Here is a 16,274-nt window from a genome sequence, read left to right as displayed (position 1 = left end):
TATGTATGCTTGTATGTACACACATCACAGTTGTGGTCATTCTCATATAGACACACACACACGCACACACACACACGTGCGTTGGTCAAGAACCTCAAACCAAATTTGGCACTTGGACAAAAGATAGCAGCAACAACAACAACGTAAAAAGTAACAAAACAACAAAAATGATCAAACAGGGAAATATAAAGCCACACACACACACACACACACAGACAAACAAAAAATAATGCCTATAAAAATTAATAAATTTTATGTTCCATTATTGTTGTTGTTTGCTGTATTGTTGCTGTTACTTTTATTGTACTCCCCTCTGGCAACGGTGGCTGCCGCTTTGCATTTTAAAGAGTCTCTTCATTTACTACCCCTCCCCATCTCCGCCCACCACTGCCACCATCACCACCATCGCACCGTTGCCTGACATTTCTTTTCAATTTGATACGTCTCGTCTCGTCCCCTCTCTCCCTATTTAACTCTCACGGCATTTCTTACTCTTTTTTTTCTTTTTTACGTCCCTCGCCTGCTGACTATCTATTAACAGCCATCAATATGCCAAATAGTATAAAAAAAGATGTCAAATTGCCAACTGTCTTTTTTTATTATTATTAATTTAACCAAAGAAAAACGGAGAAAAAAGAGACGAAAAAAAAAAAAATAATAACGACACCGAAAGAGCTAAAGAAATAGACGCTCATTTGATTTCGTATTGAGCCATAAAATTGGCCATTTTGCGTTTTCTCGTCTACGAGATTTTTGACAGCTGCGCATAAAGCTGATCATAAATGTCTTCCCATTTGCTCTAATGCTGGAGCTCCGCATATTTCTCTATACCAACAGATCTCCCCCCACCTCCCCTGTATCAGACGGTTTCTGTATCTGAATCCCAACTACCCCATAAAACTCGTAAGAAATGAGTCCGAATAATATCAATAACAAAAGCAAAAGCATTTCAACTGTGCGGGAGATAATAAATTAAATGCCTAAATGGTTCAAGAATTTGTTTTCTATGGGGTTATAAAAATTCACCACAAACAAATGCCGATTTATATGTATATAGTCTAAGGAGATTGTGGGCGCCCCACACACACACAATATAAATTTCAAATTTTGATGGCAAAAGATAAAAAGTTTAAGATCAAATAATGGTGGTTATAATTCTTCATAAATTGAGGATGCAAATCAATTTGTTTGCTTGCCTAGGAATATTCAAACTGGATTTTCTTACCAATAATGGCGGGTATTAGAAATCATTTGATTGAAATAGCGAAAGTTCGTATGTATATATAAGACAGAGCATATGAATCCATTACAATTATTACTAAATTTCTCATGAACTTCAGTTTAACTTCAAGTAATTGGTTGTTTTTTATGTTTCGATTCCTATTGAATGTAAATTCTGAATAATGTGATTATTAAACTTTCCTGGAGGGGTGGGGGGCGTATTAAATGAAATTAGCATTCTGCGCCTCTCGGGCAATCAGATATTCCATAAAAATCCATTTTCCATAGTTATCTATTTGGAATATTTGATGCATTTCATGGCAGCATTGGGTAAAATATATTAATCAGTTTTCGGGTTACAATTTTATAGCATTTAGCTACCTAAATCACGTCATAAACACAAACAAAATAGGCCAAATCAGTAAAAAAAAAAAAAAAAAACAACAAAATGATAATAAAACGAGAAATACAATAACTCACAAAAATCGGGACAAACAAGCCGTTAACCAGCCACCCACCTCTGCCCCCCATTCTCTTACCACATCTCTTTTCCCCCCTTTCCTGACTCCCTTTCATTACTCCCCCTCCGTATAAACATTTTCCATTTCTCTACTCAATATATGCAAATTGTTATATTGACCATTTATTGCTTCTGTCTGACTCGACGCGATTATTGACAACGGCATTTTAATGTTTAAAGAAAGAAGAAAAAGCTCGGAATAATAATAATAATAATAATAATAAATACATAAATAAATAACTTGGCGTGCCAGAAGAAACAAAAGTTGTAGCTGCAGAAAACATTAAAACAAAACAAAACAAAAATAAAAATAAACACAAAGTACCTGAACATAATTTCACCCAAGAACTTGGCGAAGAAATGTCCAAAAGAACAGGTTCATAATTGAAATTCATGTTCGTTGTTGCTGTTGTTGTTATTATTGTTGTTGGTGCTGGGCCTGTCAATGTGTCAGGCAGACATTTAGTGAGGTACCCAGTTACCGTTGTTGTATGTGAGTGAAGTTACCTCAAAGTCCAATCGAACTAATGCCCATTCACAGTTTAGACGGCTGGTGGCTAGATGGCAGCAGAAGGACAGGTATTTGAAAGGGGAGGGTGGAGGACCACTTAAAGATTCCGCAACGCTTCAACGCGATGCGTTACGCATTTTTATGAGGTCATTTGCGTGTGAAGCCCACTAAATGTGCCCTGGAGTTGCCCCACACAGAACGTTTTGCCAAACCAGAAGAAGAGAGAGAAAAAAAAAAAACAACACACACACTCGCATTGGAAAAATCAATTGAAATTCGTGGAAATCTCAATGAAAACGAGCCCAATATATATACACACACACACACTTCTGAATATATATACAAAAATCCTAACCAACACATTACTCATTCGACCCGAAAAAAAAAACCGAAAATCTATTAAAATTATCACACGCCATGTTGACCTCCGCCAAGTTGAGCAAACATTTTTCATACTAACAAAACAGAAAAATGGCAAAGAAAAAAAATAAATAAATAAGAAAAAAAAAATATAAACCAAACCACAACCAAATAAAATGAAAAATGCTGGCGCAAAAAATATTGCAGCTAAAATAATTTGCCACGCTCGTAAATTTTCAGCTCATAAAAAAGAAACGAGTTGCCGATGTTGAAGGAGTACTGAATGACTCAGTGTCGAACATTTCTCGGATTGACTCAGATTTTCGTTTTGTTCAGTAAAAATACAATATATATATGTATATATTTTGTATATGTATATATCAAATTTGTCGCTGTTTGTTGCTTGGTTTTTATTGATCGACACTTTGTTTGATATATTGGGTCTCTCTTTCTCACACAGCCTAACATCATTTGCATGTGAAAAGCCTCGTTCGTTCACATTTTGCTAGCTGATACGACAAAAAATTTCACTAATTTGCCAAATGATTATTATGTTTGCCTAAACAACGTTAAGTGTTGTCATAAATTAGAAGAAAACAACAACAATGAGAAACTTAAATCAAAGAAAAGGCTATCAAATTTTATAGACAAAAAGAAAGAAAAAAAGTTTTATTTCAAAAAGCAAAAAGAATTGAGATGTTGTGAGTAAAACATATAGATTTCCGATGACGACTGATATATTCGGTTAGCTTTTGCATTGAATTTCACCTTATTTACACTTGAAAAAAAGAACAAATATAGCAATTAATGTAAAAGTATTTGAATAAACATTTTCAGAGTCAAGAAGTTTCAAAAGGGAAACACAAAAAGAAAGAAAAAAAACTTAAGTTTGTCTTTATATTTCATTCTAAGACTCAAATTTAACGAATCTAGAATAAATTATTTAGCTTTTATGACAATTGGTCGTTCCAAATAAATTATATACCTCTTAGAGATATTTCATGATGGAAACCAAAACTCAAGTCTATTGAAAGTTTCTTCAAGTGTAGATCTTTCCATCACTTTGACACTTTTACCCCCAATCAAATTCTTTCACACATCTAGAGTTTTGTTTTGTCTTAGCAACTTTCAAGCCTACTATACTACTGCTATATACAACTTGACAAACATTTAGCAGATTTATGCATAGAGTGTTGAGAAAGAGGAGGGGAAGATGGAGAAGGATGAAGCAGTACAAAAATGAAGATCAAATAAAGAATCGATAAGCGGATTTTTAGCATAACAAAAGCGTCAACTTTAGCGCGTTTCTATTTGTACTCATTTGCACACACAGCATCAGTGTCTGGCATTGGCAACGAACTTGCACCACAATCCACCACCTCCCCACTCTGAGCAGCTGCCTCATCTTGGGCCTGGTGTCTTGCTTGGCCATTTCCTTTTGAGCTCTTTTTGGTTGGTTGGGCAGTAAAAAATCAAAATCAAACAATAATCAGGCGACAAATCTACAAAACAAATTTCGGTGCAAAATCAAATTAAATTGAAGCGAAGAATGCAATAAAAATAAAACAGAAATAACAACGAAAAGAGAAAAGGAAAATGCTTAAAGTTAAAGTTAAAGTTGAAGTTGAAGTTAAAATTAAAGTTGAAACTCTGAGATCTTTGCATGGCAGACGAGAGCATAAAGATAATGCTCAAAGTGTTTTTGTTCAACGATAAAAATTTAATCAAAATTTATGAAGAAGCCAGAGCATAGCAGATGCAGAGACTGAATGCCAAAGACAGAGACTCGACAGAGAGACTGAGTTGGAATTAGAGTCTTGGGGTCGGTCTCTGATTACCTGATGGGCCATATAACACACAATTTACTAACAATTTCCCTCTCTCTCTCGCTCTCTTTACAGTCGCCGGAACTGGACTATCGGCATGAGCTGATGGGACGTCTCCATAAAATCGAACCAGCCGATGTTGAACTGGAAGTATTGGCTGCTACAGCGACTGTGGCCACCAATAGTAATAGTAACAACAACAGCAATTCGAGCACAACACCCACCAACAGCAATAATGTAGTCTCAGCCCATCAGCAGCAGCAGCAACAGCAACATCATCATCAGCAATATCATCAACACCTGCATCATCATTCGCATCAGCATCATCATCAGCATCATCATCAGCATCAACATCAGCATCATCATCAGCATTTGCATCAGCATTCGCATAGTTTGCAGAGCGGTGAGAGTGACAACGACTCGTCGTGGCAATTGCCATCATCAGCGAGTTATGCCAGCGATCAGCCTCAGCAACACCAACAGCAACAACAACCCGCCGGCTCACCTAATTCAAACTCAAATTCCGCCTATGGCTGTACACCGTTATACGATGGAGCGCCCTACGATGTGGCATTGGCTTATAGTGCGTCAAGTGGTGGTGGTGCCTCTGGAGGAGGAGGAGGAGGAGGCGGTGGAGGAGCAGGTGGTAATGCTGGTGGTACTACGAGCAGCACAAGCGGCGACAAGGAATATTTGTATGGTAAGTAAAATGACAGACACATATAGAGAGAGAGTACGAGTGGGGTTGGGTTGGCCAGGGAGCGGAGGTCTGACAAAATTACACGCATGGTGAAATCTCACAAGTCAATAGCAAAAAATAATAATAAAAAAACTGTTGGCAACTTGTTTAGGTTGATCTTCGTTACGTTTCGTTTCATTTCTATTTCCAAAATGTGAAATTTGAAACCATCAGAAACAAATCGCAATGAACCAGACTCTAAGATTAGACCAAAACTGATGGAATTTGGGCATAGACGAACTCTCAATGAGCTTTAGCTTAAAATCAGGAGTTTTTTTTTTCTTTTAATTTTTCTTTTGCTAACTTTAAACTCAAATAATCATTATAAAATACTTTTGAGCCAAAGACAACTTACCTCACCTCCTTAGCATCTATTTTATTTTCTTTGCTTCGTTCATTCATAATATTATTATAGTTATGGCAGTGCTTTTGGGCCGATGTCAAAATCCAAAAAGTCTTTCATGAAGCTCTCTCTAAAAATAGTCAAACAAATCAACATCTGTTTATAAATTTCATGCATATGCGAGATTTTTTTTTGTGTGTGTACATTATTAATACTTCCCTTTGGTGTGTGTGTGTGTGTGTGTGTGGATTTGCATAAGATATTAGTGTGTCGATTATATAGCGTTTTCCTCTATTTGATCAAAACAGAAACCAAAAACAAAAGAGGCTCTCTACGCGGATCCATTGGACGATCCCTATCAGCGGCCAGTTTTGTGGGATGATATTGCTACCTCAATACAAAATATTGATCCCGAGAATGCGCTCATGTTGAGTGCAAGTAATGGCAATAGTGGTGGTGGCAACAGTAATAGCAGCAACAATAATAACAACAACAATACAAGTGCCAATAATAATAACAACAACAATGGGGACAATGCCACATCTCAGCTGCCGCAGGTCAAAATGGAAGCAATAGATGATACTCTGCTGGAAACTTTCTCGACACCATTGCTCAGTCCCCTGGAGATAAAAACAGAAAAGCAACAGCAGCGACAACACCAACACCAGCAGCAGCAGCAGCAACACCTTCACCAACAACAACATCAACAACATCAGCAATTGCAATACCAGCAACAGCAGCAGCAGCAGCAGCAACAACAACAGCAACACTATCAGCAACATTATCAACAGCAACAGCAACATTTGTACCAGCATCATCCAAGCCTGGCGCTGTCTGGTCTGCCACCCGCTGCTGATGTCGTTGAATTGCATTTGCAACAGCAACAACATCAACACCAGCAACAGCAACACCAGCAGCAACACCATCATCAGCAGCACAGTGGCAGCAATAGCCCAAAGCTGTTAACCACCAGCGACAGCAGCAACTCCACCTCCTCCTATCAGCAACAATACGCATCTCAATTGACCAGCGGATCAACTGTTGGCTATCTGAACGGTAGCAATGGCACCAGCAGCAGCAGCAACAGCAGTTCAACAGCCATCAGCAGCAGTTACGGCTATAGCTGGCATAGCAGTCAGGTGAGTTAAGAGATTGGCAAGAACTATTAGGAAATTTTCCGTTATGAACAAAAACCAAAAAACTTTCCATCTTTTAACATTCTCTCTCTTGCAATCTCTTTTGCTCTTTCTCTATGTTTGTAGACCTTTCATACCAAATACCAAATACACCCGCCATCTGGATTAATTGCCTCATCGACAGTCACACCATCAACAACTGCCACGCCCACAGCTCAACTTGGTGCTCAACAGCAATTGCAACAACTTTGCCCACCAGCCGCACCTAGTACACCATCTGCCACATCAGCCGCCTCTTCCTCCTCCTCGTCATCGTCATCGGCGGCAACAGCAGGAGCCACACGTCACATGTTTGTGCCTCCATTGACGCCACCCAGCTCAGATCCCGGCAGTCCCGGCAGCTCCATGGTGGCAGCAGCTGCTGCTGTCGCTCAGGCTCAAAGGCGCACCACACCACCGCCTCCGTATCAGCAAGGTCATGGTGGCTTAGCTGGTTTAGCTGGCCTAGGCCTTTGTCCTAGTCTAGTGAATCCAACGCCAACATTGCAATTACTTGGTGGTGGTGCTGGCACCACCACAACCACGCTCACCAATCTAACACCCGCCACACATGCAACATCCCCATCAGCTGTGATTGGTCTTGCATCCGGTTTACAGCAGCAATCATCGGTGGTGCAGCAGCAGCAGCAACTGCCAGGAGCATCACAATCAGCAGCAGCAGCAGCATCCGTACCACCCCCACCATCAGCAACAACAACAACCACAACGGGTCGACGTGGCCGGCACTCGCATCATCAGCCAGGCACTCCGGCCCACATTGCCAGCCTGATGAGTGTGCGAACGGTGCGATATAATCGGCGCAACAATCCAGAGCTGGAGAAGCGTCGCATCCATCACTGTGATTTTGTGGGTGAGTAGAAGATTCAGTTTCATCCATCCATCCATCCGTCAGTCCAACTAACCAGTCAGTCCAACCATTTGGCATTCGTTGCATGTGCGTCTCGTTTATCATTTCGCATGCTTTGCGACACTTTTCGTAACAAAGTCAACTAACTAACACCAGCAACCAGTTGTTGTTGCTGTTGTTGTTGTGGGTCTACCTCCCCCGCTTCGGCCCACACCACTTTCCCCAACACCACTATCGATTCCTTTGCTTTGGGCATTCTCGGCATTTGCTGACTCCACGTGCGAGACTCATTGCTCATGCGTGGCGCGTTTTTCCAATCGGCATTTATTTATTCTCCATTTATCTATACATTTATTTATTATCTTTTTTTTTTCTCTGACTTTTTTTTTTTTTGTCCGCATCTCCTCTGGCTGTGCCACTGACAGTTCCCGCTGCTTATTGTCGTTGTTGTTGTTATTATTACTATTATTATTGGTGGTGGTGCTGGCTGTGGCGCTTTTTCTATTACCTTTTTTGTAATTCTAATTAGGCATTTGCCATATATTTATGTAAGAGATATCTCTCCCCCAGTAATAGTATGTGGGCTGTCTATTGTTACAGTTGCATGTCTTATGCATGGCCAAGTGCGTTTTCAATGTCACAAAAACTTGGAACTTGAGTTGAGTCATTTAGCAGCAATCGTTGCAACGACAAAAAAACAAATCAATCTCTTTTAAAAAAAATCAGTAGAAAGTTAAAGTTAAATGGAAAATTAATGTAGATCGAAAATACAATCGTCCAACTATGCATGGGAGCCAAATCGAAATCTTTCATTTAAGTATGAACCAAACTTTTTGATTTAAGAAATTACAAAGTTAGACAAACTTTGAAGTAGTTATCTTTTCCTGTTTTTTCCTTCTTCTTTTAGCAAGAGTTTCTAAACCTTCTAATATTTCAAAGGGAAGAGAGAGAGCAAAATAAAAACACATTAATAATTTACGTTAAGATGATATCACTTTAGCCTTCATCATCAACAAAAATGTTTGTTATATAGATAATTCTATGCTCTGTCAAATATATAGATATATCTCTATATACATTAGCTATCGATTGCCATCGCCATCGCCATCTCCATCTCCATCTTCGAAAAGCACTTAAGTGGCCCAACTGTATTCCGACATTGTCTAGACTTTAGACGACTACGTGCGTTGCCACTAATAAATAATTGACAATTGTCTGACACGTTTGCCATGGCCATTTTTAGACGAAAACGATAGACGAAAAACGACTGAAAAACTCAAAGACCACAAATATTAGACAAAACTCCAATGAATGCACATAGGCAACAGCAATGCTGTCCAAATGAAGTTATTATGCCATAAACGCACGCATCAGACATCAGGCAATACCAATACCAATAGCAAACTTTAGCAACTGCAGAAACTTCAGTAAAGTGCCAGTGCCAGTCTTGATGCCAAGTGAGTTATGTCCGCATGGAGTTCAGCAATCCTCCGATATCTATCCAAGCCAATCAACTGACTCTAACTGTCTAACAATCGTTCGTTGAAGTCATAGTCGTAGCCGTAGTCGTAGTCGCAGTCATACAACATTCTTGCCTCGCTCTTTAGCTATTTAATTCGTTTAGTATCAGTATTTCTTTTTTGGGTTTTTGGCCTGTTGCCTTTTTGGCTTTCAATTAGAGCGTACGTGTCGGGGGCATCCTTTTTAACAGCCTCATAAATGTCACACTGTCTCCGTGGGCAAGTGAATTTCTGTGCAAAAAGACTTTCACCAGCCAAAAAAACCGATCTTTCATGGGCATTAATTAAAGCGAAAAAAAGGCTCCACAAAGTTTTCATCTCCTTTTCTTTTGGTAACGCCCACTGACCCAGTCTATGATGTGCGGCTCAGCGAAATGTATGGCACTCATTTTCATGATTCTTACTAATCAAGATTTTGTAATTTTACTTTAGAATCTAGACTTTAGACTTTTTTGTAGCATCAAACTAAGTAATGTCGTTGTAAATCTTAAAACAGGAAATCGAGTTTAAAGTGTGGCAATTTCTTAAATTTCATTTAGAATATATACTCTTTATAGTTCTACTTAGCTATTACTTTGTAGTTAACAGCATCATCATACATATTATAGAGTTAGTTTTAGATTCGTATTGGTCGAGAAACCTAAAGAGTCTTGTTTATCGGCTTAAACTTATTTGTTACATCATTTTGTCAACGATTCCTGTTATTTTATGTGCTAACCACATCGAAGACATTCCCTTAAAGTAAACTAATTTAATGCACTTTCTAATTACAGGTTGTTCAAAAGTCTATACGAAAAGCTCACATTTAAAGGCGCATCAAAGGATTCATACTGGTAAGTTGCTTTCTTGTTTTTTTAGTCATTATCCACCTACATACTCTTCCTACATAAAAAGTATCTTCTGGTTAACAACTGTCACAACATTTGTCCGTTTAACCCTGAACAAGGGGCGGGGGGTGGGGTTGCCATATGGGCACACTGGACACCGATGAGTTAAATCAGCCACTGGCGTCAGCTGTGCTTGGGCTGGTTGGGTTGATGGTTGGGCAATCAGTAGACAGGCAGACAGACAGACAAACTATGGAAAAAGGCTTTTGATTAATTCGCGAGCTCATATTTGTAGTTGCCAGCACATAATTTGCCATGGGAGAGCTTCGAGCGCCTTTTGCCTATATTTTTGTGTGTAGTTTTGGGTAGTTTTGGTTTTTTGTTTTGCTTTTTCAATTTCTGTGCCACAAGACCAACAGAAAAACCACAAAAATCGTGATTTCGATGGTTTGTTTTTTGTTGTTGTTTGCTGTTTTGTGGTCAGCAGTTGCAACATCGCAAACAATCGCCAATCGCCAACGCCATCAGCTGGGCGCACGTTTGGCCTGCATTTCCTTCTTGCTCAGATTACACTTGACGTTCCGTTGGATATTTCGCTCTGTTGGATGTTGCTGCTGTAGCTGTAGCTGAAGCTGATGTTGCTGATGTTGATCACCTGCCTTCGTTTTATGGGCCACACGTTTTATGCCTCCCGATGGCCGACCCAGACCCAGCCGCAGCCCTGCCTAAAATCTCTCCTCTCCATGCTCCTTGTCCACAGAATGAATGTTGGGTTTATTAATCGCACATGACCGACCGACCAGCTGATTTATGCGCAAACTTAAAATGCTGCATTAAAAACATTTTTATTATTATGATTTTGCGTTGCGTTGATTTTTACTTAACTGATAAACTTAACGCCCCGTCAACGCACGCATTCAATGAAAGAGAGCAGGAGGACACGAGGTGGAAGAGGAGTTTTGGTTTTTTTTTTTGCAAAAGGTCGCAGAGAGTAAACTTTTATGAAATTCCATAGAAAAAACCTTGGGTGATCTCACCCTTTTTGTTGTTGTTACTGGCACTTTAACTGATTTAAGGTATGTGTGCGGTAAAAGTGCTTTAATTGACTTTACTTTAGCCTAAGGCCAAACACGATCGGTTCGATCTCCTACCTCCTTCTTAAGCTGCCTGCTGCCTGTTTCTCACCTTACTTTACCCATTCCTTTCCCTTCCAACCCGCTGCCTTCAATTAACCTGCCTAATGGTCATGTCTTTCTGCATTTAGTTCAAACCTCTTTTGGTTTGGTTTTTAGCTTTGGCAATTTTGCAGTGGTAGTAGAAGTGTATTTTTTTTCCCCTCAAGTGGCCACAGCCACCTGAAGCATTTGTGGGGCTACTGTCTGATGGCTGTCCGTTTGTTTGGCTTTTGAGTTAGTTACCGTCCAGACCTACGAAACGTAGACCCAGCCTAGAATTTACTTCCATTCATAGCTAAACACAAACTATCTATCTACCTATCTATCCATCTAGCTGTCTATCTATCATCTATTTTTTTTTTTTTTTTTGTTTATGCAATTTAAAAGCTGCTGCATGGTGTAGCTTCTTGTGGCGCCAACACTCAGCTAAGTGTTGTCATTGCTGATTAGCAATGATGCCAAGTACTAGACGACCATAGACTTTTGAGATTTTGTTTAAATATTTGATCAAGTCATAGAGATGTCTTTAGTAAATCTCATCTTATGTTTGCTTATTTCATTTCTAATTCAAATGGCGCAACTTGACCCTAACGAACAATGGAAAACCAACGAAAATCGGTTCTAATCAAAGTCAATGATTCGATTTCACCCTTTTTGGCCAGTCACATAAATTTCTCAATTTTATTTAGGCTTTCTGCTTTTATAATCTCTTCAATGATGAGATGGTGAATGGAGTTTTGGGGAAGGAGAAGACCTATGCCGACGTCGGCGATTAGAAAATCACCGGGTAACTAATCTTTATGCAACAAGCGAACGCATAAATTTTCCCTATCTTCGGTCTTCGGTCGCCTCCTCTGAGCGGGACTCCTTCTGCAGTCTCTACATACCGCTCAAGAGTCTGAGTCTGAGTTGATGCTGTTGGCTTATTTTGTACTGATTTGTTTGCTAATATGTTCGCACTGCCATAAATTAGTTTGATTTGATTTTTATGCCCATGGACTGGAACCTGGGACTGCAACTGCGACTGGGACTGTAACTGGGGAGGGAGACTTCAAGTGAGTCTAAACTGGCAGACAGACAGCAACTGGAGGTGGTCCATGGTCCAGCTAAAAAGTTTTCATATTGCCTTAGGCTTGAACTGAGCCAAGTCTCTGGATTCGATTCAATCCAAACCGATTCCAAGATCCAAGAGCCTTTTTGTTTGCCTTTTCAATTTATTTATATTGCCATTGCCGGGTGATTTGGTTTGTTTTCTTGTCGTCGTCGTCGTCGGTAACAACAACTGCTAAGTAAAATTATGAAGTAATTCTGCTTTGGCTTATCGCATTGCGTTCATCGCACATTACAAAACAACACTTACATAACTTTCTGTGGTTGTTTTTGAATCGTATTTTTTTTGCCAAAAAACACACACCAAAATATGTATGAATGTTGTTCCCACGGAACAAGAGTCGCGGGGAGGTCTAAAAAACTCTTTTTTTTACATTCTGTGCGATGTTGTGACTCACCAAAGGCAAAACCTTTTTCTGTGTGTGTGTGTGTGTTTTTTTTTTTTTTTTTTTGGTCTAGGTAAATTTTTATATTTATTTATTTTATATTTTTTTTTCTTTTTAAGTGATTATGATCGGGCATCTTGTCTCGAAACACTTAAATTCATTAAAAGAGATCTAAATAAACCAATAAGTCACGCCACGAGTCGCATTCGTATTGAGTTTCTATACGAAAATCCGACAAAAGTGTCAGCTGAGTGCCACTTGAGATCATTCAACGAGTGAACAAGAGAGAGAGAGAGGGAAGAGTGGTGGAGAAAAGGTCTTGGAGTTTACCTTAATTGTTGAGAGAAAAGGCCCTAAAGATGTGCACAAGTTGAAGTTAGATATCCAATTTCTAGTGGAGATCAAATCGAACAATCCAATGATTTCAATAATTTCATAAACCTTTCATTTCTCTCAACGATTTCAATACTACACAGAGAGAAATACAGATAACCATATGTTTAAGCTTCAAGATATTCTCCAATCCAAAATTCATGCATTTTTTTTTTTAGTGTAAAATGCAAAACGCATTCAATTCGATTCGTTCAAATGAAAAATGTCAAGTTCACTTTTAACAAATATCTCAAATCTACATAATTATTTTGTACCATTTCAATTTGAACATGAATGTTTATGCTATAATAATAATCATACCTCCCCTATCCCCATCCCTCACACCCTCTTTTTGTTTGTCTTTGAATTGAATTAGTCATAGAGTTGCCGGCTTTTGCCGGTTCACTTGAAAATGTCTTTTGTCTGAAGCATCGAACTCAAGTCGTGTGCCATAAAATACAAAAATAAAAATACAAAAAAAATAGAAGAAAAAAATTGGATGCCAAAAATTTGGACACAGCTGCCGCTTGGTTGGTTGGTTTAAAGAAACATGTTTCTGTTGGGGATTGGGTTTTGTTTTCTGTTGTCTGTTTTCTTTTTTTGTTTTGCCTAGAAGTTGTTAATAGTTATTCTTGATATTAACATGTTTTCGTCACTCTTTTCTTTATTTACAGGCGAAAAACCTTATACCTGCCAGTGGCCCGAGTGTGAATGGCGTTTTGCCCGCTCCGATGAACTGACGCGACACTATCGCAAACACACTGGTGCCAAGCCCTTCAAATGCATTGTGTGCGAACGTAGCTTTGCGCGAAGTGATCACTTGGCATTGCATATGAAACGGCATTTACCCAAAAATAAATGAGAAAGATGAGGGATGACAAAAGGAAGCTGAAGCAGAAGAAGTTGCGCAGAGAAGCAAAAACATCAACTATACCACAATCCAAAGGACTTTAGTTTAGTGTCTTAAATAAATTTTTTTTTTTTTTTTGTTTTTCATATAGTTAAAAGTAAAAAAGGTTAACTACTAAATGTATGTAAAATGTAACTTACTAATCAAAGAAACACAGACAAACACACACACACACACACACATACACACTCATAAACTGCATACTATGAGAATGAATTATCACCAAGAGTTAGATAGAGAATGAGAAGGAAAACAAGAGAGCGAGAGCAAGAGAGAGAGAGAGGGAGAAGTATGAAGAGAAAAGAAGAGAAAGAGATTTTAAACGAGAAAGAGCGAGATAATGCCTATGCCCAGTTTTCCAAAATGAAAGCTAAAGTTATAGCTACAACAATAAATTTAACTTTTCTTTTCCCCTCTCTTTCGTTCTCTCTCCCTCTCTAGCTGTCTCATTTTCTCACCCCTTCTATGTCTCTCAATTAAAGCTAAGTAAAAACAAAATATCTTAGTTCTAAGCATTTGTCCAATTAACAACAAAACTCAACAACTCAATGAACAAGAAAGACAACAAAAAAAAAAAACAAAAAAAAAAAAACAAAAATAAAAGCAAAAGTTTAGAAAATATGTTCATTCCATACGGCACACATACAATCAATTTTTTTTTTTTTTTTAATCTAACGAAATAAGTTGTGTAACATGCATTTAAGGAAAAGCTGTGCACAACTTGTGTGTATAAAAAAAAAAAAAAAAACAAACTATATAGCTATGCCCCTTAGATCTGTATACATCTATCGAAAAAAAAAAAACCAATCAAGTTTTCATCAATAGTTGTATATTGCCTCCCCCCTCCCACACACATACACACACACACACACACACACATACACTGTTCTATAAATTTATCTATTTTCTGTATATGTCTTAGTTGTAGTTGTAGTTAAAAAGAAAAAACCATGATTAGTTAATAGTATTCTACCATATACGCGTGTCTCTATGTATCGTTTTTAAACACCAAAAAGTGCTGGCACAAAACCATCCAATAAAAATTTTTGAAAAATTCCAAAACACTAACGTTTTCCTGGGAGTCTGGATTCACTTGAAAAAGGGTTAATACGAAAGCTTTGCTATGTTAATAAGTTGTAGAATGGCTAAAAAGGCAAAGATTCTTCTTTTTATATGAGCCAAGTTTTGTCTGTTACAATGGAAAAGTTATAATTTCAACTTTGGCCTATAAATCGATATTCAATAAATAAAGAAACATTACTTTCCAGCCTGGCTTGACAGCCATTTAAACAAAAAATTGTATTATAAATGTAATCGATGAAATTCTTTAAATTTCCTATAAACATATAATTATTTCTATTTATAATTAAAATTACGTGTCTGGCAAGAAACCAAAACTGCTGTCTGAGACAGATAGAGAGAAAGAGAGAGAGATAGAGAGACAATAATTTCATTTAGATGAGAATGTAAAGCCGATAAATGTGACCCCAACACGGTCATATATAGATATATCAACATACATTTTATATGTCTTGAAAACTCAGTCAATTGCTTTTTGTTGTTATTATTGCTTCACGATCATTATCAAAATATTTTGTACACGAAACAAACATGTCAAGCAAATGTGGCTTGTTGTTGTGTTGTTGTTGTTGTTGCTGCTGCTGCTTGAAAATTGTTTAAAATAACAATAATAATTTCAATTGTTTGACTGCATTTGAAATTTGAACGCGTCATGTAGCTGCTTTTGATTTGTGCGATAAAATTCTTCATTTCATTTTCGTGTCGTTTCATTTCATTTTCGTGAATAAACAAAAAAAAGAACTCACATACACACAGGCACACACACAAAATGTATTCAGTAGATACAATTTAAAGTTTGATTTTATGAGCCTCATTAATTTATGAGTTGGCATAAGAGAACTCCAGATAAAGGAACTGAACTATACACGCTCTCAGCTTAAAACTGAAACTGAAATAAAACCAGTTCAATTTGTCATAAATTTATGAAACGTGTTAAGCAACTAATTTTGTTTCTCGTGATTGGCTTTATTTAAAGATCTAGCATTAATTTAAACAAATTTTTCAAGCCATAGTCATAGTTCATCCGTTAGAATGCATTTAATTCACTATTTGAAAGAGAAATTATGGAGAAACCCATTTTTGAGAAGTAAATAACGCATACGCCACGTATTACCATTATAGTAATGGGAATGTAAATCAAAAGCTTTTAATGACTTTAAATTTGAAAATAATGTTGAACAAAATGAGATTAATAATATTTAGTTCACATTGACATGGGAAATATAAATATCTCCTATGACCTTATGGTACGTAAAAACATATTTCAGGGACCACCAGAGGACTACGAAAAGTTATCGCATCAAGTACCTTTTACGCATCTTCTATGTGGG

General features: G+C 37.9%; 1 protein-coding gene across 1 annotated transcript in view; it reads left to right on the top strand.

Moving 5' to 3' along the window:
- Positions 1 to 14,925, top strand: part of dar1 (dendritic arbor reduction 1) — a 35,815-nt gene extending 20,890 nt beyond the window's left edge. The window contains 7 exon segments of the mRNA XM_068287131.1: positions 4,514 to 5,021; positions 5,079 to 5,138; positions 5,829 to 5,839; positions 5,841 to 6,659; positions 6,783 to 7,566; positions 9,857 to 9,916; positions 13,628 to 14,925. Coding sequence (XP_068143232.1) covers positions 4,514 to 5,021; positions 5,079 to 5,138; positions 5,829 to 5,839; positions 5,841 to 6,659; positions 6,783 to 7,566; positions 9,857 to 9,916; positions 13,628 to 13,815 — 2,430 coding nt within the window. The 3' untranslated portion in view covers positions 13,816 to 14,925.
- Positions 14,926 to 16,274: the final 1,349 nt, after the last annotated feature.

The sequence above is a fragment of the Drosophila tropicalis genome, unplaced genomic scaffold (assembly GCF_018151085.1).
Source record: "Drosophila tropicalis isolate 14030-0801.00 unplaced genomic scaffold, ASM1815108v1 contig_463, whole genome shotgun sequence".
In the NCBI taxonomy this organism is placed as follows: Eukaryota; Metazoa; Arthropoda; class Insecta; order Diptera; family Drosophilidae; genus Drosophila; species Drosophila tropicalis.
This window is presented reverse-complemented; position numbering and strand designations above follow the sequence as displayed.